Here is a 25584-nt window from a genome sequence, read left to right as displayed (position 1 = left end):
ATGACCCTGAAATTTACCCAATCCCATTGTGAGTATTCAGGCACACTGCCACAATACCATACCAGACCTCAGCGTACAGCAGCAAAAAAAACAGTATCCAGCAAAATCTGAATTGCTTGTTTAGCTGCATCTATGCTTAAAAGTAACAGCACCTTAAAGGTATTTTTTCTTAATACCAGTAACATTCTGTTAGAACTGGGGGTCTCTAGTTGCCAATGGTTTGCACCTTTGTCCAAATAGGGACCCTGGCTTCTAGTCAGGGTAAGGGGTCTCTACACTCCTAAAATAACCCCTGCTCAACCCTGTGGTAGCTTTGCAAGAGCAGGAAGGCTTACCTCGGGGGCAGTGTGTAAAGCATTTGTGAAAACATACAGTAATACAGTGAAAACACTAGAGATGGACACAACACAGGTTTTATAAAATTAATTATTTTTTATATAGACTTAACACAGGACCCAAATGACAGAAATCCACAATACAGTATTAAGGAAATGACTAAGATGGTAGAAATAACTGAGTTCACTTTAGATGGTAAATGTGACACGTTTCTCACAAAGTACCTTTGGATGCATCATGCAAGATAAAAAAAAGGTTCGCAAGGAAAACAATGCGTTGGTTCCTTGCTTCGGAGGAGGCGATGCGTCTGTTCCTCAGAGCTTGCGCAAAGTAGTTGATGCGTCTGTTCCTTACCGGAGAGGTGATGCAACGATCTCGTGATGAGTCCCGGTTTCGATGCAACAAGATGGTGCCTCGATGGGACGATCCGGTGCGATGTAAGAAGGCGCACTTGATGCGATGCGACGACGTGAAGGAGATGCTTGCAGCCCGACGGCCGTGCGGCGACTCTTGAACTTCTGAGCCGCGAAAGGCCCTGCAACATGCTTCTCCGGTGATGCAACTGCGACCCTTGCGGTGGCGACACGCTTCTCCGGGGATGTGATGGCAACAGCTGCGGATGCAACACACTTCTTCTCGTTGAGTCGAGCTTCCAGCTCCCAACAGCACGCAGGCCTCTGCAGACAATCACCAGCAAGGAAATTCAGGGGGGGAGCTGGTGGTGAAGTCTTGTATCCCTGAGACTTCAGCAGGAGGCAAGCACAGTTCAAGCCCTTGGAAAGTCTTCTTTAAGATGATGAAAGTTGCAATAAAAGTCTTTCTCCTTTCCTTGGCAATAAAGAAACCACTGCAGACCAGCCCCAGAAAGCACAACACTGACACAGTGGCAGTCCAACTCCTGCAGATTCTCTGGTTCTTCTCCTTGGCAAAAGGTCCGTCTTGATGTCCAGAAGTGAGCTAAAGTCTTGGGGTCTGGGCCCCAATATTTATACTAGTACATCCTTTGTCCTAGGAGGGCAGAGGGTCCTTGTACCTAGCCAGAACTAGTTCTTTGCAGCTTCCTGGCAGGAGGTGGAGACAGCCTTGTTGAAAGCAGACCTGGCCCAGGTAGCTGAAAGGAAATCTCCCCCTACTCTCTATTCTATGAGGGCTGGGGGCACTGAAAGGAAATCTCTGCCCCCCACTCTCTATGCAGCCAAGGTCTCATTCTGCCCAGCCCTAACTCATCGGACTGTTGGAGCCCAAGCCCTCTAGTCTCTCACAAACCAGACATGCAATACACAACCTAGCAGAGGCAGGCTGGATGGTTAGGTCAGAAAATACCTGCTTTCTAAAAGTGGTATTTTCAAACACAGAATGTTAAAACCAACTTCACTAAAAGATTTATTTTATCATTCTGAGTTCAGGCATACTAAATTCGTTCTTCTACCATGTTCCCAGGGTCATTCTGGCCTATGGGGACAGGTAGCCTTGCAATAGTGAAAAACGAAATTTGCTGTAATTCACTATGAGGACATGCCACACATCAAGGCATGTCCTACCTTTCACAAACAATGCACCCTGCCCTAGCGCCTACCTTAGGGGTGTCTAACATGTAGGAAAGGGAAGGTTTAGGGGCTGCACTTACCAAGTCATCATGGCAGTACTAGACTGCACACAGGCTCTGCAATGGCAGGCCTGAGATACACTTCACAAGTTGCTTCTGTGGGTAGCAGTGGGTGCTGCTACTGCTCGAATAGCCAGGTCTTGAGTAGCCTCCTGAAGGTTAGTAGGTCCTGGGTCTGCCGTAGGAAGATGGGGAGGGTGTTCCAGGTCTTGCCGTGAGGTGGTAGAACAATCTGCCGCCGGTGGTAGCTCTTCGGATGCGGGGGACGGTGGCAAGGGCGAGGTCGGCAGAGCAGAGCTGGCGGTTCAGGGTGTAGAAGGTGAGTCGTCTGTTGAGGTAAGCCAGTCCGGTGTTGTGGAGTGCCTTGTGTGCGTGGGTGAGGAGCTTGAAGGTGACCCTCTTGTTGACAGGAAGCCAGTGTAGGTCTCAGGTGGCAAGTGATGTGGCTGTGGCGAGGGATGTCAAGGATCAGGCATACAGAGGCGTTCTGTAAGCGTTGCAGTTGTTTCAGGAGTTTGGCCGAGGCTCCTGCGTAGAGGGCGTTTCCGTAGTCCAGCCTAATGCTGACGAGGGCCTGGGTGACCGTTCTCCTGTTTCGGTAGGGATCCATCTGTAGATCTTGCAGAGCATGCGAAGGGTGTTGAAGCAGGAGGATGAGACGGCGTTGACTTGCTTGGTCACGGAGAGTGTTGAGTCGAGGATAAATTCCAGGTTGCGTGCGTGGTCGGTGGGCGTCGGTGCTGCTCCCAGTGCAGTCGGCTACCAGGAGTCGTTCCAGGATGAGGGGGTGGAGCCGAGGATGAGGACCTCCGTCTTGTCCGAGTTCAGCTTCAGACGGCTGTTCTTCATCCACTCGGCGACGGCCTTCATTCCTTCGTGGAGGTTGGTTTTGGCAGTGAGGGGGGTCCTTGGTGAGGGAGAGGATCAGCTGGGTGTAGTCAGTGTAAGAGATTATGTTGAGGTCATGCCGTCAGGCGACGTGGGCGAGTGGTACCATGTAGATGTCAAACAATGTCGTGCTGAGGGATGATCCTTGGGGTACACCGCAGATCTTGGAGGCTTCGGAACGGAAAGGGGGAGGCGGACGCTTTGGGTTCAGCCGGAAAGGAAGGAGGTGGTCCATTCCAGTGCCTTGTCTCGGATCCCTGTGTTCTGGAGGCATGTGCGGAGGGTGTGGTGGCAGACAGTGTTGAAGGTGGCTGATAGGTCCAGGAGGATGAGGGCCGCGTTTTAGCCATTGTCCAGCAGGGCCCGGATGTCATCGGTGGCGGCGATGAGGGCAGTTTCGGTACTGTGGTTGCTGCAGAACGCGGACTGGGATTGGTCCAGGATGTTGTTCTCCTCGAGTTAGCAGGTCAGTTGTCTATTGACGGTCTTCTCAATGACGGGAACGGGAGCAGGGAGATGGGCCGGAAGTTCTTGAGTTCCCATGGGTCCGCCTTGGGTTTCTTGAGTATGGCGTTGATCTCGGCGTGCTTCCAGCTCCTCGGGAAGGTCGCAGTCTCAAAGGAGATGTTGATGGCCTTGCGGAGATGGGGTGCGAGGGTGGCGCTGGCTTTGTTGAAGATGTGGTGTGGGCATGGGTCTGACGGAGAGCCGGAGTGGATGGTGTTAATGATTTTTATGGTGTCGTCGTCGTTTATGTTGATCCAGGTGAGCAGGGGATCGATGGGGGTGGTGGTCGTGGGGTCTGAGGTGTCGGTGGCTGTCAGGGCGGTCAAGTTGTTGAAGCTGTCATGGATGTCTGCGATCTTGCGATGGAAGAAGGTGGCAAGGGAGTCGCACAGGTCTTGCGATGGTGGGATGTCGTTGGTGTTGGAGCTGGGTTGGAGAATTCCTTCACGATGTTGAAGAGCTCTTTGCTGTTGTGCGTGATGTTGTGGAGGCGGTCCTTGAAGGAGGCCATTTTGACGGATCTGATGAGGTAATGGTGTCTGCGGATGGCGTTCTTGTGGGTTGCGTTGCTGTCCGGTGTCTGTTCGCTGTGCCATTTCTTCTCTAGTTTTAGGCAGGTTTGCTTGGAGGTCCGTGGTGAACCAGCTGGCTTTCTTGTTAATGCGTCTGTTGGGGGGTTTTCTTATCTGGCGAGAGTGTTGGCGCAGTCTTCGATCCATCGCCTGACCTTCTCACAGTTTCCTTATATGAACCTCCATGGCCATGACGACAGCTGGAAAATGTTTTCAAAGAAGTACATTCCCACCAGCTCCAAGTAGTGCAAACTAACTGTGCTGTCACCATGAAGTGTTCCTTGTAGGAAACTGGCTCTGTATATGGTGTGCCACTAGGTGGTTATACCGTGCACAGAGTTCAGGGTTACCCTAAAAGTGTACAGGGCTCAATGTAAAACCCAAAGTGCTCTATTAGTGGTAGTGTGGGCGAGCAGCCTTAGGCCTAACACAGAGGAGTGCAGGATATTTATTGCACGGCATTGACAAATAATGGACACACAACTCAAAAAGGAGATGCACACCAATTTTAGAAAAATATACTTTGTATTTTATTTTAAGACCAAGATCTTTGTAGTGAGTTAAGGATATTTTTAAATAAAAATACTTTTCACTTTCAAAAGTTGACACTTAAAACAATTTCTGAACAGTTCAATGTTATCCTATGGGGAAAACAATACTGTGGTTAAACAGGTAAGTATCACACTTACAGTTCTAGTCTTTGGGGACAAAGGACACCAAACATACACATGCCTCCACATGTGGCAAGGGTCAGGTGAGTACCAAACACCACCACCAGCGGCGGCCAGGTGTACAGGTCAAAATCGGAGTTTGGGCCAATGCATTTCAATGGAGACTGGGGGTGCTCCAAGCTTTACTGCTTGCAGTTAAGTAAATTAGTTTCAGGGGCCAGGCTTTGGGGGTTAGGTTAAGCACTGGGGCAAAAAGCTGCACCAAACATACACCACCAGCAGCACAGGGACGGGCGGCTGAGTGCAGGGTGCAATTGCAGCAGCGGGCGCCCAATGCTCTTCAATGGAGATTCTCTTGTAGACAAACAGGCTGCAGACATTGCACCGGAGGTTGCAGAAGGAAGACCAAAACAGCAGAGGTAAGTAGAAGTGTAGGGGGTAGTAAGGGCATCGTCGTTCAGCTCACTAAGTCAGAGCCTTCTTACCGGAGCTGGTCGCTGTCAGGGGGAGCCTTTGGATTCACACTACAGGAGCCGCAGTGGAGATCAGGAGAGGTCTGCCAACACTGAACTCGAGGTCAGGATCGCTGGGAAGACTTCACAGGGCAGGTGAGCCACTCTGACTCAGGCCGTGGGCATCAGGTGCAGAGTAGGCAGGAGGCGCAGACTCGCCTGAATCCGGCGTCTTTGGAGTTGGATTCTTCTGGACAGGGCCACTGACCTCTGGAGATTGGAGTTTTGTTCAGAGGTCGCTGGCTGCAAGACAGGTCACAGGTTTGTCAAAGCTGGAGACAGGCCGGTAGGGCTGAGGCCAAAGCAGTCGTCATCTTTAGGCTTCTCTGCATGGAAGTCTTTCTAGGTCTGGGGGAGCCACATAAACACAAAAATTAGGGGCGTTTTAGGGGAGTAGCAGGTAGGGCCAATAGGCACCTTACCTGGGGGGGGACTACACCCTCAACTATTTCACCCTACTGTGGGAGGGGCATATACCGAGTCCTCTTGGAGGGGTCTCCCCATCTTGAAGATGGCGGGGACTAAAAGATGTGCTTCACCTCGCCTACCCAACCTTAGGGTTGGAACTGGCAGAGGTGTGCACACCTCCTATTCTTCCAGGTTTTCCCGCCCGGTTTCCTGCCCAAAGCAGAGGTGTAAACAGGAGAAGCCATCTGCTGCTAGTAGGAGAGGATGATGGTCGAATTACAAAGGCAGCAGGACTTTGAAGCTTCCCCTTTCGAGCACTGGCCCATCCTGGGGAAGTAGATGTGACACTTCCGACATGGATGTACATTGTTTCTAGTCCCAGAAAGCAGAGGTACTCCACCCTGGGGTCCAGATTCATGCCTGTGTGTGACCTAATGTGTGACCTAAAGACAGTGAGTGCCCACACCAGCGTAGGTAGGTTTTCATGGTGGCACCTCTAAGATGTACATGGTGTAATAAATCCCACACTGGCATCAGCGTGGATTCATTACAAGGAGTTGTTTGGCCCCAAACACTCCTGGTTTCAGTGAAGCCATTATGGTGCTGTGGAACTTGAGTTGCCAAGTTTCCAGCCCATGTACTCCTCATGGTTTCCCTGGCACTTACAATATTAAAGAATTGACTTAAGTATTGTAGGGGCATATCTACTCATGCAGATATGCCCTAACCTGGGGTATAGTGCACTCTGCCTTAGGACTATAAGACCTGCTGGAGGAGTGACTTGACTATACCTACAGGCAGTACTGGCTGGCATGGCAGTCAGGCAGGATGCCATTTTGACTCTTTTTTTTCACCTCTTAAGGGCATGCAAGCTGCAAGAGCAGTGGCATGGCCCTAGTAAGGGAGGTCCCAGGGTATCCTCATCAGCTCCCAGGTCCTAGGTACTCAGCGTACCATTTACTAGGGACTTACAGGGGGGCAGAAGTACCTATTGTGGGTATGTACACTACAATCCAAACCACATCATAACCAGGCAAAAAGTGGGGACTAACCATGTCAAAAAGAGGCATTTTCTCACATTAGTAAAAGCAAAGAACTTCACACTGATTTCAGCCAATACAGCTACAGTGGCTGCAAAGAGTAGATTAGAGGGCTCCTGTCTAGAGAAACCACCAACATAGCTTCCAAAAAGCTTGTGCATGTGCTGCTCCAGGTGAAAGGAAACTCATATCGGACCTCTTCTTTTACTTCTCCAGCACAGAAATCAGTTCACACGAAGAGGAGTCTGAATCCTCCTTATGAGTCAATGTTCTTATGACCTCTATGAGAGGATCTAAACTACCTCCTGTGCATCTCTTGACATCACCTCTAAGTTAAAATGGATTTGGAAGCCTCCCACAGAACACAACCTCCCCTCCTTCAGTATGTTAAGGTGAACAAGAGCTTAAAGCAACATGGCACAACCAAGAGCCCTGCTCAAGGAACTGAGACATTCGCTGTAGGGATCGATGACCAACATTTATATAAAAGCAGAGTATACAAATTACATCTTTAAGATTTAGGTAGCAAATTCGACTACAATTTGGCAAACAAATAAGATGTCCAAAGACTCAAGCCGGCATCCATTGGGAGCAGGTAAAATAACAAAACTACATTGCAGCAATTTATTTATATGGGCTATGATGTGATGAACTGAGGAGCCTTGTGAATCTACCATGAAGTAGTCTTGTGTAGCTTGGGGCCTGTGGGAAGATTGTGCTACAAAAACTTTGCCATATCCTTTGTGGTGCACAACGTACAAATAAAGATGTGGGAAGGAGTACCCATTATTAATATATTTCTGACCAAACTTACAGAAATAAGCCTGCACCACCAGGGTCTCAGGAGTAGAGTTCTCGATAAACAAAGAAGGTCGGTCAGAAGGAGGCTACATTTCCTGAATGTAGCCCTCAGCAAAGCATGGGCTGACTGTGTCTTGTTGTACCTATCAGTTACTGTGTCCATTAAAGCCTTAATAGTCTAAAATCCCTTTTGCAGGTGTCTTATGTACCCTGATTATGTTACTTCTAGTGTAGTCTCACATTTCCACAGTTGTCAAACAGTGCTACATAGTAACAGTGAGTTGACAGACATTCAGAGGCCTAATTAGTTGACAACTTCAGTGCATTACAGTTAAAATAAATTCTGAAAAGACTCACATTTTCCTGGAACACGAAGCAACACAGCAAGGCAGTTGATTGTTCAGCAGTCAAGTCGTTAAAAAGCCCATTAAAAGTCATTTCTGTGAGAAGGAGTTCATCTGCACTGCAGTGGAAGGAAAAAAAAGTCAAATCAATAAATTAAATCTCATTCTGATTATCTTGCAGAACAGAGTCTTTTTGTTTCCTTTCCTTCCATCCATAAACAATAGTCGATGCCTGAAAACAGACCTGAGGATACCTTGCTATTAGGTGAACCTGGAGACTTTATTCGTCACCTCGACTTGCACTCAGCGCCACTCTAATCTAATCTTTGTGTGATCTTGTCTCAAAAATACCTCAGGCACCTGCCTGTTCTATAACGAGCATCGCGTGCTCCAGGTGATCGTGTGCACTAAGCATGTTGTGTGTAAAACGCTGCACTGTACCTTGCAGAATGTTCAGTGGTGTAGCACATATCAATCAACAAACAATTGCAATGCTATAGGTCTCGCATTTGCGAGAGTTTGAGCTATTGGTAATGTAAATGACAATGCTTTTCATTTATATTTTTTAAAAACCTGCAAGTGATGCGTAAACACACGCTTTGTACTTATAGTCCCTACTTACAAGAAGCAAGGCTGGCAGTAAAAAAGGCTCAGTTACTGCCGGCCTTACTTCTCATAAGCAACAACTATAAGTACAATGTGCATGTTCTAGCACCGTTTACAGGTTTTCAAAACAAAAATAAAAGACATTGCCATTTATAATGCCAATAGCACAATAGTCTCGCAAATGCGAGAACTATTACATTGCAAATGATTGTTTTTTTTCTTACAAGCGAAAGCTTCCCAAATCTTTCAGGTGACTAAAAACAGATAGTGTTTTCTCAGCATCCACAACTTCAACCACTGACGCAAGTGCGTAGCAACTCAAAAAATATGCGCAGCGCAAGTGCTGGCAGCGTGCGGGTTTATAAATAGTACACACTGGTAAAACATGAAAAAGCTCGTGCTGGACAGTGTGCGCACACTCAGTGAATAGGGCTGAATGCGTATGTAGATGTAAAGGGTACACTGCATAGAGGTAACAGTGCTTGACTGAAAGTGTGCTGTGAATGTACATTGAATGAGTGTACCTGCAATGGTACATTACATAGAGGACACTGGGTTCCATTTTGGGATGCCCAAATCTGCCTGGTGAAACAAGAGGAAGAGGTATCCAAATTGTGGATTGCTGGCTCCCTGTGAGCTGGGAAGGGCATGCACTGGAGGGGAGGGACAGTCCTCCTTTGAACTTCTAGAGGTTGCTCTAGGAGTAAGTGACAGATCATAAGGAAAGGGCCTGGACACCTCTCAGGGATGGAGATGGGGCTGATTAGGGAATCAGAGTAGGAATGGGAGCCTGGGATTGACATTTTGCTGCACTTATCACTGTGCTTGACATCCAGGTGTAAATTTTGGTCACTCCCTTGAATTAAGTTGGGAGTCAATCAGCTTCGGATTCATCCCTGCTGTGACAGATATTTTTCATGAGGAAACAATAAACATAGGGGTCACCTCTTCAAATGAAGAAGAACCCCAACATAATTTTTTTTAGACCCAGACCCTAAATCACATTTGGTATTGGGAAAAGGACTAAGTAGGGATGTTCGAGTCCCCAAATATTTGTTGTCTGCCTAGCTTCCAGACGGGCTGCATGAGAAGGGGGAAGCTCTACAGGACTTCTGCCTGTGACCATAAGTGGGGGCCAAGGCCTTTTAGTCTCCCGCTGGTGAGGGCACATCACACTGGACACCAAGTTCATGTGCCCTGGAGCACCATCGCCTGCCTTCTTGCCAAGACCAGCGTTCTCTGTGAGGAAGAGAGTTTTGGCAGGAGCCTAAGGGAGAGCCCTGTATGAGGACGCTTTGAGCGAGGTATGAGGCTGTACACAGGATTGGAAGCGTTGGGAGGGATGCACCAATCCACACGGCTAAACCACAGTGAACCTGTATGACAGAGGGGGGTCACCGGTACTGAGACTGGGCCACGTGCACCAGACTTGTGATTGTTGAAATCAGCGGCCCTGCTTGCTAGGAGGGGCCACCATCATGAGGGCCATTGCATAAGGAGAGGCTGAGCCCAGACCATGATTATTGCTGCAACGCAGTACGACATAAGGGGCTTGAGGTACCATGTTGGCTTAGGGTTCTGGTTGACCAGGGCTTCAAGTCTGCATGCTGTGATCTGCACCTAATGAAGTTCCTGAAGTTTGCTGAGACGGCGCAGAGGACGTCACACCCTTGTTGGAGCTCCAGTCACTAACCGGAGGATCACACCAGCACCCTCCTCCCCCTCAACGTTTTATGTCCACTCAGCAGTTCCTATCACTGGAAATCAGCACCTGGTAGCGCAGGCTATTCCTGTCGAGCATTGCTGGACAGGAATAGCCTGTCCAGCAATGCTCGACAGGAATAGCCTGCGCTACCAGGTGCTGCTGTGTCCATCGTGATTGGCCCAAGTTCACCAAACACGATCCAGACTTGGGAGCATCAGAGGAGACTGCATTCACTGCACCAATGAACAATGCCATACCGCTGCAGCGGCTAAGACTGAAACTGGGTCTTTGGGGCCCGGGGCCATGCTGCTAATGGCGCTGTGACACCACAGACACTTTTGACTCATCCCAAAGAACCAAAGGCGGAACTCTTGAGTATGGCCTATTAGTTTATGTTCCCTAGATGCAGCCACCAGGAAATAAAGAATAATCCCAAACAAGTTATTCGAAGGAGGGTGGCACTGGTACAATATAACTACACTAGTGCACCGACCTCAAGAGGGATAGTGTTACTGCTTCTGAATGTCTTATATCTTTGTATGTGTAGAGATAGAAATAAAATACTTTTCTAAGAAAAGCAAGTATTGGACTGGACCTTGATTTACTGTGTGCACTGTTTGCATTTTGAGTTACGAGTCGTGTTCACTGACCTGTATCTACATTGCCCTCGAAGGAACCTGGACTGCTTGGCCACAGCTACCACAGAGAGGCAAGTGCAGAAGGGTTACTTGGTTCAGTTGCTCAGGACCCATAGTAGGCCAGGCCCTGAGAGAACACGAGTAAAAGGCCTCACCCACCGGGGTTGGGCCCAGTTATCCCCCTGCATACCCCTGTGGTCCTTTGAAAGGGGTTAGGACAGGCACCCCTCCGGGTCCAACAAGACAACAATCCCTGACATAAGCCTATGTCATGGCACACATGCGTGATCAGTGTTCGCCTTAAACAAAAATCAGCATGAGGGATCCAGACATAAGTACAGTTGGGCACTCCGGGCAGGGTTGCAAGTCTATTACCATGCAGAGGCCTTTTCTATTTCAATACTAGTGGTGAGCAAATGTAATCTGGGACACCAAGAAGTAAATCTCAAAACATGGAGCTGAGAAGATGTCCTCTTCATAGAGTAATTGCAATTTATCCCACATCACACTGAGCTGCCAACCAGCTCATGCAAGTCTAGTCATGAGTGTCCTAAGCTGATCAAAACCTGGTGGTGGTGGGGGGAATGAGAATATTCAGGAATAGGTGGAGAGGTTTAGGCAGCATGACCATTTTCTACCCACAACCGATAGGTATTTTGATCTACTTTTTGACCAGGGGCATCATGGTATCCATACATCCGCTGTAAATCTCCTTAATTATTACATCTATTTAAAAAAATATATTTTTGATTAATTTTCACAGTGTGTTATGACTACTTCTAACTTGATGCAGCAGTACTGAGCAAATGGATTATATAAAACATCTGCACAGAGTGGGTATGAGCTTATGAGTCCGCACTGTCTCTGGTGTACATTGTGCTTGATTGGTTGTAGAACATCAATCCGGCGTAACTGGGGATAACAGAGGGATCGGGATGAGGGTTGGGTGTATTATCTAGTTTAAGAGAGCTGTGTGGGCATTGTGGTGAGGACTGGTGAGTGGGTGCATGGAAGAGTTCGAAGCATTTGGAGGATGAGCAAAGTAATATTGCGGGCCAGTGCTGATGTGGATATCGCTGTTTGGGGTGGGGCTTGCAGCACGTGCATGGGACGGATAGCATACTCATGGGGGTAGGTTGTCATTTCCCGCCTCCTGCTGGAAGTGTGCATACAGTGTGGCCCACTGAGGAGATATGGGTAGCTTTTGTAGTCGCCGTACCTCCTCATAGCAAAGGGTGTACTCCTCTGCCGAGCCCCATTTGCGCATTGCTCCCTGCCACGTTTCCACTGGGGGAGCTGTGGGGTAGCACCAGTGAAGTGTGAGTGTGCATGTGCCTTTGGATAACAGAAGGGCCAGGGCCGTGAAGCAGCCGAGTACCTTCTGTTGTCTCTTGTACTTGAATATGCCTAGGGAACACATATACCATGTGTGAATGTCTGGTATATGTAACCTCATGCAGGGTTGTGTGGATCGAATGCCAATAATTTTGGAGGGCAGGGTCGGGCCACAGCATGTGCATGAGATTCACGTCACGATTTCAACAGCGCAAGCATGGGAACTGCGAGTCAGGGAAGTAACGGTGTTGCTGAGATGGAGATAATGCCTTGCAGAGGTTCCCCTAGTATAAGTCCTGTGGGTCATGATGGAGATAGACACCCAGGTGGCGGGTCGCCTGAGCACGCCAGTTGAGGAGGGTGGCGCAGAGATATAGATCTTGTGGCTGTTGATAAGGGCATAGCGGGTAGACAGCTGATTTTGCCCAGTTGAGTCCAGCAGTTTGAGGTATAATCTGATAGGTTGTCTCAAAGTGGCGTAAGGTCAGACCTTAATTACAAAATCTAATGGCTAAATATCGGATTGGCTAGGTCTGCCATTTGATAGGAAATTTTAGAGACAGCAGCTGTGTGCTCGTCGTTAAGGGGAGCATTACAAACTTGAACCAACTTATCAGTAAGCCCGAATGCCTGCCAAAAGCAATAATCTCCTTTATGATTGCATTTAGATTTAGTTCTAGATCCTTAGTCAGCTGGAGGATATTTTCAGCATACATTTGTCAGGTGGATCATATGGCACCAAATTTAATGCCCTGATTGTGATCAAATTTCTGGTGATGCTAGGGGCTCCACGGCCAGCGCAAATACGATTAGTGGCAATGGGCAGCCCAGTCTACTACTTCTGCCAATGACAACAGGAGGAGATAACAGACTGACTTAATCCTGGCAGTTGGGCGGTATAACTGAGCTTGATCCACTGCAGCATGGCCCTACCCATGCCCATTCTGTCTACCACTGAGAAGAGGAAAGGCTATTCAATAGAATCAAAAGACTAAGCAGTATCCAAAATTGTGCAGCTGCAATAATGTTTGAGTCAGTTTGGAAGGTAAGTGCAAATAGAGTATGAAGATTGTCAGACGAGGATCTGCGGAGTTATAATTTAGACTGGTCTGACAAGTCCCAGTAGAAGGGGCAGTACCTTAATGGCTATAATTTTGGCCAGAATCGTATTGTCCATGTTAATTAATTGTAGTGGTCAACTGAAGTCGCAGAACTGTGGGACCTTGCCTGGCTTAAGCAGGGTGAGATCTGTAGAGTCACTCAGAGATGAAAGCAACATCCCAAACTCAAATGCCTTCTCACACATCACCAGAAGGAATAGGGCCAACTATTGTGCATATTCTTCATACAATTCAATAGGCAGTCTATTCCCTTCTGGGGTGCTTCCATTTCTCATATTCTTTATTTTCTCTAGAGTGACAGGGGTGCATCATGGCTCAACCTCTTTAGCCTCCAGCCACAAACTAAGGTAGCTTTATCTACGTACTTATGGATTTCAGTGGCTTCTAGATCTGACCTCGTTGAAATAAGGGGAGTAAAATGTTTTTAAACTACATTTGATTGTTTTGAAAATAAGACTGCAACAGTACATAGCATCTTTCATATTTATAAAAAGTTATGAGATAGGCAAATCATCACTCGATATGGGATACACATACTTCAAATCAATCCCCAAAATGCCAACCATTTCCTCCATACATTTTCATGTTTCTTGGGGCACCTCCGTGACACACAAATTTGTTCTCCCTGTTTGGCGTACCAGTCTCCTCCCAGTGGGCAAAGCGAGGAGGGGATTGAGATCTCCAAACCTTTGCAATGTCTGTCTTGGTTAGTATTGTCTCCAACTTCTCAACCAGGGTTCAGTTTACCCATGTTTCCCTCATCTTGCCCAGTATCCCCAGGAGGTATTCGCCTGGTGATGAGTCCAAGGGCATCCCCACTATTCGCCAGAGGACGACAAACACTGCCCCATGCCTCATGTAGGAAGTGGACACCGACGGTAAACTGGTGCTGGTTGTGTAGCTGCACACAATAATCTCACCGGTGTTAGATAGGCCATAAGCATAAATTTGAGTTGAATAAGTCAGAGGCTCGAGGAGAGAACCAGTACCGTGGGAGACATGAATGCGTCTCTCAAGACCTAGTCGTCCAGTGGCCCCAGCCAGTTCTCTCAATGAGACTGCAGTGGCATGATCAAATCTAGAGATTTGAGTAGTAGAGCTTTGTAGATCCAGGAGATGCTCTTCTCTTTTATAGAACTCAGGAGAATCCTAGATTCAAGTGGGCAAATTCAGGGCAGTGAAGAGGAAGTCTCGGTGTTGTTTGAGTGCCGGGCACAGCTGTATCGGGTAAATTGTGATGTATATGACCTACTCAGATTGGAGAGTTAGGAATGATTTGAGATGCGAGCCCTGCAATTCGTCTCCAATTGTGTCCCACATACCCCAAGAAGCTGGTCCCGCAAATTCACTGGTTGGCGGCGGTCTTGGCAGCCCGTCTAGGTGATTCTGTTGGACCAGGTACTTGGAGTATGTGTGACAATAGGATGGTCCCCGCTGCCAGACACACATGATCCATGAAATAGGACAAGACCCCTGTACTAATTTTTTTGTTAGCCCACCGTAACCTACTACTAAAAGGTTGTTCTGACAGGGTATAACTTGAGGTAATTGTAAACTATTTTTCTCTTCTTTAATTGGATTCCTGCTTTGTCCAGACAGATACTTTATATAAGAACTCCAATTCATGCTTGAGTCAGTCCTGATGGTATTACCCTATTAGGGTATGGATAGGCGCTGATGATGAAGCATGCCACTATTGAGTGGGTGACGAGTCTAATCCAAAATCTTTGGATTTCACAGTAGGGTCTCCAAGTGTTTCCGCTCTTCACTAATCCGCTCCCAACAGTGCCTCCTCTCTCCTTAGTCCCACTCTCACATGTATTTGTTTTATAGTAAATATAATAGGGTGTCAAAGCCTTTACATCTCACTCACACACACACACACACACATACATACACTATGAATCATACTTGTGTAAATCAGTGTATAGGCAATATTACATTAGGCAAAGGAGATTACAAGGTGTAGGATTTACGTGCCATCTGTACTGCTAGGCACCTTTTAAGAGAGCATGGTGTGGAGAAGCACAAACGTATTTTTATCCAGACTAAACGTTTTTAGTAATAACGAGGATAATGGAAGACTGGGAAAAAATACTTCCTAACCTGTGCCATGCAGCTTGCATACAACTCTTAGATGGTAGTTCGATGGCTCACTGTGCTAGATAATGACTAACTTATGAGCTGCACAGTAGCAAAAGAATCTGTGACAAAAGCAGTAACCCACTGAGCTATGCACATAAAATAGTGTTCTTTGATATGCATATAAAACATTCTTTGCAGGAGGCATATTAACCCTCTAAGCTACCTTAGATGAGTCAAAACTACGACTATACAAAATTCCCATCTCTCGCCAGCATTAAAAACACAGAACTAACTTGACACTTTTATTGTTGCCCAAAACCTGCTGAATATACAAGGAACTTCACAGTGCTTTTAAAACTGCTGCACTGCTACAAAAAGCGGCTCCCACTAACAAAACAAGACCCCCACCCTTCAAGCCTTCAGGAGAAACACCCTATGCCCAGTATGGCCAGTGCGGACTTAAGGGAAGGAAAGAAGCCTGGCTTCCACCCCTGAAAGCACCTCCATCAGGCTGCAACATGCAGATTTCCCCAGCGGCCTTCCAAGTTCTGGGAGCGGACCGCCGTGCGCCCCCAGTCCCCTATGGGTCTTGGGAGGAGAAGAGAAGGAGAACAGAAGTAAACAGTCCATTCGGGTTGCGTAGCGCAAACAAAGTCCAGATGAGTTCCACTGTCGCAAGCGGTGGCCTGCTCGCATCCTACGCGGCTCTAGGAATCGTGCCTCACTACCTACATCTTGAAGTCTCCCCTTGGGCTCAGTTCACTCGCTGTCTAGCTCACTGGAGAAATTTAATAACCATTGGTGTGCCGTCAAGAGGGCAGCAAAGTCTTTCAGAGGGGGAAGGATGGTCTTGGCTCCCGTAGACTCCATCAGCACCAAGTATCTAGCAGCGGTAAACCCTGCGGTTTGTGAGCCTTACAGGGAGTGGCCACCATCTTGGCTGGTCAAAAGAGTACAATAATTCTACATTATTTACTGAGATACCACTTAGTGGTATATTTTCCATCATCTTCTGTTTCTAGCCGGATTGCTTGCTTTTCTGTTTTTCTGAGCAACTGCATATCTATCCTGGAACTTGGTTACTCTATATAACACCTCCCTAAAGTCAGCCAATTTGGAGTGCAATTCTGCTAGTATTTGTGTGTGTCTGGAGCGGTTGTAGGACTGCTCTGTGGTGATGCGAAGTTCTTTTTCTAAGGAGCATAACCCAAGTCGGATAGATTTTAGAATTCCATGGCTCTTTGCAAAATATTTGCTTCCTATAACCGTTCTAAGCGATTCCCACAATGTAGAATAAGTGGCAACTAATCCTTTAGTAATGTTGAAGTAGGACAGAATGCTATGCCTAATCTTCAATGCCAAACCTAGCACGGCCACCGGCTCCAACCTCCATAGTTTATATGTGCGCATGCTTGTGTGGCTGACTAGTGATAACAGGACAGGAGAATGGTCAGTTAGTTTTGGAGAGATGCAGGATAGAATTAACCCAGCTTGCTGCATTCCTATATCCCAGACAGAAGTCTATTCTGGAGAAAGAGCTGTGTACCGTCGATTGAAATGCAAACTATCTGTGTGTCTCAAAGTCTACAGTGGAACAGATTGAGTAGCTCAAACTGGTGCATTATATGGAGTAGCTTATTCCTATCTCTGGTATGCTTACTAACCCCACTGCCCAACTATCCCTCTCAGCATGTAGTGTAAGGTTGATGTCTCAACCCCTTATGATTGACTGAAGGGAAAGGTTTAATCATCTTAGAGTATGTTGGACATGAAGGCAGTGTCATTATGATTGGGCCATAAGTGTTCACAAGATTAACATGAAACACACACCACTCACTGTAAAATTAGATTTTGTCCTTGATCTGAAATGCTGTTCATATGTCGGAATGTTTCACTCTGCTTCATCAGTACGGCCACACTCCTCCAATATGTACAATTGGAGGAGAAAACACGCTGATCCCCTCCCTCCCAACCCCTAAAGGGGCTGCCATGGCAGAACCCGACCAGATGCATTTGTTCTAGAAAAGCTATTGAAGGTAAGTAACTTGTTCTTCTGACAGGGACTTCTAAATGCAGATTCCTCCCCTTTTAAATCGATATCAAAGCTGTACCTATTTAGAGGTTTGTCTGAGAATGGACTCAAACAGAGAGGTCCTGTAGGTTTGCTCGGGAGATTTGCCACACTCTGGAAATCTGGCTATCCAGACATTAGTGCTTCGTGAACGTATGGAGTGATGCCCTTGTAGCTGCCTGACAGATGTGCAGGATAGGAACTCCTTGTGCAAACACAGTGGCACTGGTGGAATTGGCGTGCAGCCCTTCCTGAGGCTGCTTGTTCCCCAAAATGTAGCAGATCTTAAGGCTGGGTAGGATCCAGTGTGAGATGGTCTTCTGCATTGCATTGCCTTTGTTTTTCGTTCTGGCAAACCCAAAAAGAGCTGATCGTCCACCCAGAGTTCTCTGATACAATCAGTGTAAAAGCTCAGTGTTTTTAGAGGTCCAAGCTATGAGAGTATCCCCTTCTCCTTAGAAGGGTAAGGCAGAGCAAAAAGTGCGGGTAAAATTGATTTTGACCAACGTGGAACGGCGTCCCAATATTTATCATGAAGCATTGTTGTATCTGCAAAATCAGGGAAGAAACATGTTGTAGGACTTTCAACAAACGCATGACAACAGGTGATCTAAATAATGAAGGCTGATCCGGAAACTGCAAAATGGATGAAAGAGCCAATAGATACCGTTTGACTGTGTCCACACCTAAGACTAGCCGGGTAAAACACAAAACAAGTAACAAAACGTCAGATGATTTTGCTTGTGTGCGGCACGATGCCTCAAATTTGTCTCAACAACAGACGCATACAATATTTGTCGCAAGATGCCTGACTGCTAAGATGACATCATCTACCTCTGTGACGAGAGCATGGTGTTATCTTTATAGCATACCAACCAATATCCATGGCCGATTTCCTACTTGACTAGGGGCCGGAACATACAGTAAAATATGTAACTTGTGCAAATGTTTGCAGGTAGTGAAATCTGTTCCTCTAACATGAAGAAAGCACCTGAGCACACGTTTCTATTTTTTGCAGAAGTCTATGAATACCTTGCAGTGATTCACCGTTCAATTTAGATTACTATTGTGATGCCTTTCAGTTGCATACTTATGTACTATGAGCAAGCAATCCTTTGATCTCTTGGAATGTGCTTTCCACTATGTTCAACACTTTACAATAAGCTGGATAATTCACTTACTTTTATTTACTGTGTGGCAATTGAATATGCAGAGTGTTGCCCTTCTGCTTTTAATATAATAATCGCATAAATGCATTGTGTTTTGATAATGCTAGCTTCTATACCAATGCACAAAACGCTGCATGTTTGCTTTTTATACGAAAAACATAACAAAAAATGTATCTTTCCTTGTTGGCTTACGGCAACGCAAGGGAGATTATGTACTGTTTTTCGAATACCCATCTTCTTAATAAACCCCACATGAATTGGATTTTTATGAACTCTATAGAAAATAGCATGCTGTAGGTCGCTGGCGATTGAGTCTGCATTAAACAGCAGTTCAAGGATCCCATATGCCTTATATCTCTAGGACGTTACCAAGCATGCATCTACCGCACACAGTAAACATATTCAAAGTAAGTAAATTCAAAGTAAGTATATTTAAGGATGTATATATATATATATATATATATATATATATATATATATATATATATATATATATATATTCACAACAGGTTTCCCCGGTCCCGGGGATGGGCGGAGTCGCAGACAAAAACGGCAATCAATCGCTTCAGTTCAGTTTCAGTATTTATTTCACAATTCCATTGGGGGGTCAAACAAAAAACAACCAACGCGTTTCGACAGCGTCCGCTGTCTTGGTCACGGTCAGTTTAGTGAATGAAGCTCACAGTTTTAAAGGACAAAACAATATTTAGGTTACACCTCCATGTTTTCTTGAACCCGCCCCCATATGCTGAGCATTGTGGGACCAGTAGTTTTGGAACGCCATGGTTTTTTTAAAACAAAAACACTCATTATTCCCACAAATATAATGATTTACAAGAATTTGGGAAGATTTGTACCATGATTTGGACAGTTTCGAAGGTGAACATATGTCCTTAATTATAATACAATGTCTCATTCTTGAACTCAAGATTGAGTTACGGTGAATTACCGCCCTCCAGTGGGCTATTCACTGATATGCCTGCAATTGTTATACATTATTGGATTAACATCCATACTGCCCTCCAGTGGGCGTGGTTTGCAGACATTTTATAACAATAATTTGCTTTCTGTGAGCTATTTACAAAGGTGAGAAAAAGTGAGGTGGTGAAAAATTAAAAGGACAATTAATTGAAATGAAAAATGGTGAACAGGATGCTGTTAGAGGATTCAATAGTTCATAGTTACTGCTTTCATGCTTTTTATAGGTGTATATAAAGTTCCTCTGACTGATTAAGCCCAAAAGGTGTCATGGTTCTGAAGCTCAGGATATGTTTTGACTCCTTTTGTCGAAGAGATTTTTCATGGTGGCCACCCCTTGCTGATAGGTTCATAGTTTCAATGCCCCAAAAGCGGAGTTGTTTCCAGTCCCCATTGTGACTCTGTTCCATATGCTTGGCAACTGCATTTGCCCTGTCTTTATTAACAGTGGCCCGAACATGTTCCAATATACGCTTCTTCAGCTCGCAGATTGTACTGCCTATGTACCTGAGTTTACACGGACACTCGATCATGTATATTGTATATTTGCTGTTGCATGTGATGCATTCCTTAATTTTCCAGATTTTGTTATTTGGCATGACTATTTCAGTCGTAGGTTTTGCAATTTCACAGCATTTGCAGTTATAGCATTTGACAAAGCCCTTCGTTTGTAGCCATTGCTTCTTTTTTACACTTGATTGAAAATGACTGTGGACCAACTGATCCTGAATGTTTCTGGCCCTCCTGTATGTTATTGTAGGGTGGGTTCCCATTCTTTTGCCTATCACCGGGTCCAATTGTAGAAGCTTCCAATTTCTTTTCAGAATTTGATTTACTTGCTTGGTTTCACTACTGTAGTCTGTAATGAATCTAATTGGTTCATCCTCAGTAGGAGTGTGGGTTTCTCTCGGCATCAGACAATCTGCCCTTGTGATTTGGTTAGCTCTTTCCCAGCATTTTTTCGTGGATTGTTGATTGTATTGTCTTTTGTGAAAACGTTGTGTAGCCATTTTGCTCTGTTTTTGCCACTCTTGTTCCTCACTGCATATCCTTCTTAGGCGTAGGAATTCCCCGTAGGGAATACTCGATATGAGCGATTGCTGATGGAAGCTGGTAGCCTCTAATGTTGCGTTTGTTGCAGTATTTTTTCGATGAAGGGTCGTTTCAATCCGGTTGTTTTTGATATAAACTTCTGTATCCAGGAAAATCGCTTTGACCTGACTGATGTTGTAGGTGAATTTTATGCCCGGGGTGCTGCTGTTTAGTATTTGGAAATATTGTAGGAATTTTTCCTCACTGCCATTCCACACTATAAACAGATCGTCTATGAATCTTTTCCAGACCATAATATGCTGTGTGAATGTTTGAAGACTCTCATTCCATGCCATCATTTCCTCCCACCATCCCATGGCGGGGCAGGCATAGTTCGGGCTAAAAGAAAAGCCCATGGCGGCTCCATTTTTTTGCTTATACAGCGTATCACCGAACATGAAAATATTGTTGCATAACAGGTACTGAATCATTTCAAGTAGCATGCAATTATGATGTTGATAGTGAATATTCCATTCATTGAGGATATGTTTGCATGCATTGAGACCCATATCATTATCAATGTTCGTATACAATGCGATTACATCCATTGTAATCATAATGAAGTCTGGTTGCCACTCAATTTGTTTCAGGTTACACAGGAAGTCGGTGGTGTCCTTTATGTATGATTTTAGACGCTTTACATGAGGACTTAGGAAAAAGTCAATGAAGTTTGATAAGGGTTCAAGTAAAGAGCCATTGGCCGACACAATTGGCCTCCCTGGTGGTTTGGTGGCATTTTTATGGATCTTAGGTAAGAAATATACAGTAGCTGTTTTAGGAAAGTCCACTGTTAAATATTTTTTCTCGTCAAAGTCCAAAAGTTCATCTTTTTCCCATTGGTCTATTTTCCTGTCTAGTTCTCTCTTTATATTGTCAATGGGATTCCTGTTAAATTTTTCATAATATTGTGGATTGTTCAGTTGGTCCATCGCTTCCAAAGTGTATAATTTACGATCCCATAGGACTATGTTCCCGCCCTTGTCAGCTGTTTTAATTTCAAAGGTTTCATTATTGCGTAATGAGGCGAGAACATCCCTTTCATCTTTGGATAAGTTGTCCCTGGTGTTATTTTTGAGGTTCATTCTGTATAGGTCGTGGATGACTGCCTCCTGAAACATGTCTATTTTATTTCCAGGTGTTAACTGGGGATAGAACTTAGATTTCGCTTTTAATCCACTGGTTCCTGCTCCCAATTGCGGTATGGCTGTCTCCAAATTGATTTCTTGGCCCTCTTGAGCGTTTAAATTCAATAATGTCAAGTAAGCATCGGACTCCTTAGCCAACAGGGTGGATGTAGGTTTAGGTTGATTTTTTAGTATTTTAGGTCTGTTTTTTCTTTCGGCAAAGAATTTCGCAAGCTTGATTTTTTGGATGTAGAGATATAGGTCAATTCGTGTTTGCGCTAGATCTATACGCGCTGTTGGGCAGAAATTGATTCCCTTCTTAAGTAATGATGTTTCTGCTTCGGAGATTTCCTTTCCAGAAAGATTGATTATTTGCAGTTCCTCATTTACTTCCCCCTCTTTTGTTTCATTAGCCTTGTCTCTGTGCCAATTTTTTCGTTTGTAACCGTTTCGCCTTGTGCCCCTCCTTGTGTGGGCTTTGTGAATCCTGATTGCCAAGATCTCCCCCTTCCTCTTGCTCGACCACGTGCATTTCTTTGCGCCCCGCGATTTTGTTCCCATTTCTGTTGTGATAGGACCAGGCGCATATCCCCTAAAAAAAACTTTTGTTGTGGATCCAGGTTGGCATCATCCTCGCTTAAATCCGCTGATGTCAAAGATGCCATGCTTGAGGATGAGCTGGCTGTGTTTGCCTTGGGGGGTCTGAAGGGGTCATATTTACGGGCGAACGTAAATATGCGTCCTTGCGCATAATCATTGGCATCCCTCTAAAATTTCGTTTGCTTCCTTGTTCTTACTTCCTCCTCGTGTTTTTCTATTTGTTTGTTTAAGTCCTCTTTGAATTTTGTCATTTCGGCATTAAGTTTGAGGCCATCAAGTTCTTTTTCCAGTGTTCGTAACTGATCCTTTATTTTCTCAAGAGCTATATCGATATGTTTTACCAATATCTTTAGTAGTCCCAAGGAAGAGTTAATTGTATATTCACCCCACTCCTGAAGCAATTCATTCGTGACATCCTGCTGGCTTGGCATTATTAAAATTCGTAAGCCTCGAGGCACTCTCTCCACTTCCAAATATTTTTGCAAGGAAATTAATTCCCATGATTTATTTATTTCTTTTTTGTTTAGTTTCTCCCAGAGACGTAATTTGTCCTTAACGTCGTTTTTTTCCGGTTCCTTGTTGCTTTCAGTGGGCTTGTTCATGTCATGTTTGTTAAACATAGTCACAATGAATTCCTTCCTTTTAGCATCCCGTTTATCCATTTTGTTTCTCTCCTTTGTGTGACCCCCCTGCGCTGGATATGCACTATTTAAACTTGGTTTTACCAAGGCGAGTCCGTTTTGGCTTCGTTCCTCTGTGACTGTAAATCGCGTCTTTGATTTAAGCAGTGTTGCCAGTTCCCAAGGTCGGGTTTGTTTAGATTTTGGAGAGATTTTTGGCAGACAGTTAATCACAGTTCAAAGGATATGAAAAGCCCAAGCAGCCGGCTGGCATATTATTGCGTTTTCCTGTTTGTTAGAACATTCAACAGAGGTATACCAGATAACGTTTCAATCAGCGTACTCCAGCAGGCAGCCACTCTTACCTTAGAGTCTCCCTCCGTGGTAGGTGAACGCCCGCTTTCTTCCGTCGATAGTTCGTTACTGGCTGATCCACAATAGTTCCAGATAATGTGCCGGCGAGCACCTCGAGAAGACAACAATTTACGCCGCTTGGCTCCCTTCCTCCTCGTTAGGCGCGGCTTTCCCTTGGTCGCGTTACTCCTGCGGTTGAGCCTACCGCTGACAATTCACAACAGGTTTCCCCGGTCCCGGGGATGGGCGGAGTCGCAGACAAAAACAGCAATCAATCGCTTCAGTTCAGTTTCAGTATTTATTTCACAATTCCATTGGGGGGTCAAACAAAAAACAACCAACGCGTTTCGACAGCGTCCGCTGTCTTGGTCACGGTCAGTTTAGTGAATGAAGCTCACAGTTTTAAAGGACAAAACAATATTTAGGTTACACCTCCATGTTTTCTTGAACCGCCCCCATATGCTGAGCATTGTGGGACCAGTAGTTTTGGAACGCCATGGTTTTTTTAAAACAAAAACACTCATTATTCCCACAATTATAATGATTTACAAGAATTTGGGAAGATTTGTACCATGATTTAACATCCAATAATGTATAACAATTGCAGGCATATCAGTGAATAGCCCACTGGAGGGCGGTAATTCACCGTAACTCAATCTTGAGTTCAAGAATGAGACATTGTATTATAATTAAGGACATATGTACACCTTCGAAACTGTCCAAATCATGGTACAAATCTTCCCAAATTCTTGTAAATCATAATTGTGGGAATAATGAGTGTTTTTGTTTTAAAAAAACCATGGCGTTCCAAAACTACTGGTCCCACAATGCTCAGCATATGGGGGCGGGTTCAAGAAAACATGGAGGTGTAACCTAAATATTGTTTTGTCCTTTAAAACTGTGAGCTTCATTCACTAAACTGACCGTGACCAAGACAGCGGACGCTGTCGAAACGCGTTGGTTGTTTTTTGTTTGACCCCCCAATGGAATTGTGAAATAAATACTGAAACTGAACTGAAGCGATTGATTGCCGTTTTTGTCTGCGACTCCGCCCATCCCCGGGACCGGGGAAACCTGTTGTGAATTGTCAGCGGTAGGCTCAACCGCAGGAGTAACGCGACCAAGGGAAAGCAGCGCCTAACGAGGAGGAAGGGAGCCAAGCGGCGTATATAATATAATATATATATATATATATATATCAACATCAAAGTTGCCTGATGTAGAAAAGGCCCAACACTCGGTCAATATCTGCCACAAATCTTTAATGCAGGAAGTGATGCGATAGAACAGCAAAGTCCAACACAATTAGTCTGCCCTCTGCCCGACGCGTTTCGTGATCTTCCTCACTTCATCTGGGGCTTCTGGCTGGATGCTGGTAACAGCGGCAATTAGCACGGCACTGCCTTTGTATAACAGTTCCCGCCCACATGGGCGTGGCCACCGCTGTGGCTTATGGTAGTTGAAGTGCCGTTGTTCTCTCAAGTGAGTTGCCGCTCTGTCCAGTCCTTCATACTCACACATTAAAACCAAGTGGGTTGCGGTACTGAGCTGAAATTAGCGCACCACTTGCTTACTCCTCCATTAAATGGCACCAAATGCCCCGAGCGGTTGCGCCGCTTGACGCCACCACAGGGCTGCCGGAAAGACAGCCGGGCGCTTCTCCGCGGCTCAGGCAAGCCGCTCAAGTATCAACATCAAAGTTGCCTGATGTAGAAAAGGCCCAACACTCGGTCAATATCTGCCACAAATCTTTAATGCAGGAAGTGATGCGATAGAACAGCAAAGTCCAACACAATTAGTCTGCCCTCTGCCCGACGCGTTTCGTGATCTTCCTCACTTCATCTGGGGCTTCTGGCTGGATGCTGGTAACAGCGGCAATTAGCACGGCACTGCCTTTGTATAACAGTTCCCGCCCACATGGGCGTGGCCACCGCTGTGGCTTATGGTAGTTGAAGTGCCGTTGTTCTCTCAAGTGAGTTGCCGCTCTGTCCAGTCCTTCATACTCACACATTAAAACCAAGTGGGTTGCGGTACTGAGCTGAAATTAGCGCACCACTTGCTTACTCCTCCATTAAATGGCACCAAATGCCCCGAGCGGTTGCGCCGCTTGACGCCACCACAGGGCTGCCGGAAAGACAGCCGGGCGCTTCTCCGCGGCTCAGGCAAGCCGCTCAAGTATCAACATCAAAGTTGCCTGATGTAGAAAAGGCCCAACACTCGGTCAATATCTGCCACAAATCTTTAATGCAGGAAGTGATGCGATAGAACAGCAAAGTCCAACACAATTAGTCTGCCCTCTGCCCGACGCGTTTCGTGATCTTCCTCACTTCATCTGGGGCTTCTGGCTGGATGCTGGTAACAGCGGCAATTAGCACGGCACTGCCTTTGTATAACAGTTCCC

General features: G+C 45.8%; 1 protein-coding gene across 1 annotated transcript in view; it reads right to left on the bottom strand.

The window, feature by feature from the left end:
• The window catches only part of MTREX (Mtr4 exosome RNA helicase), an 865138-nt gene that overhangs the window by 83972 nt on the left and 755582 nt on the right, over window positions 1-25584 (bottom strand). The window contains exon 23 of the mRNA XM_078675087.1: window positions 7699-7804. Within this exon, the coding sequence (XP_078531213.1) occupies window positions 7699-7804 (106 nt within the window). The remainder of the gene's footprint in view (window positions 1-7698; window positions 7805-25584) is intronic.

The sequence above is a fragment of the Lissotriton helveticus genome, chromosome 2_1 (genome assembly GCF_964261635.1).
Source record: "Lissotriton helveticus chromosome 2_1, aLisHel1.1, whole genome shotgun sequence".
NCBI lineage: Eukaryota > Metazoa > Chordata > Amphibia > Caudata > Salamandridae > Lissotriton > Lissotriton helveticus.
This window is presented reverse-complemented; position numbering and strand designations above follow the sequence as displayed.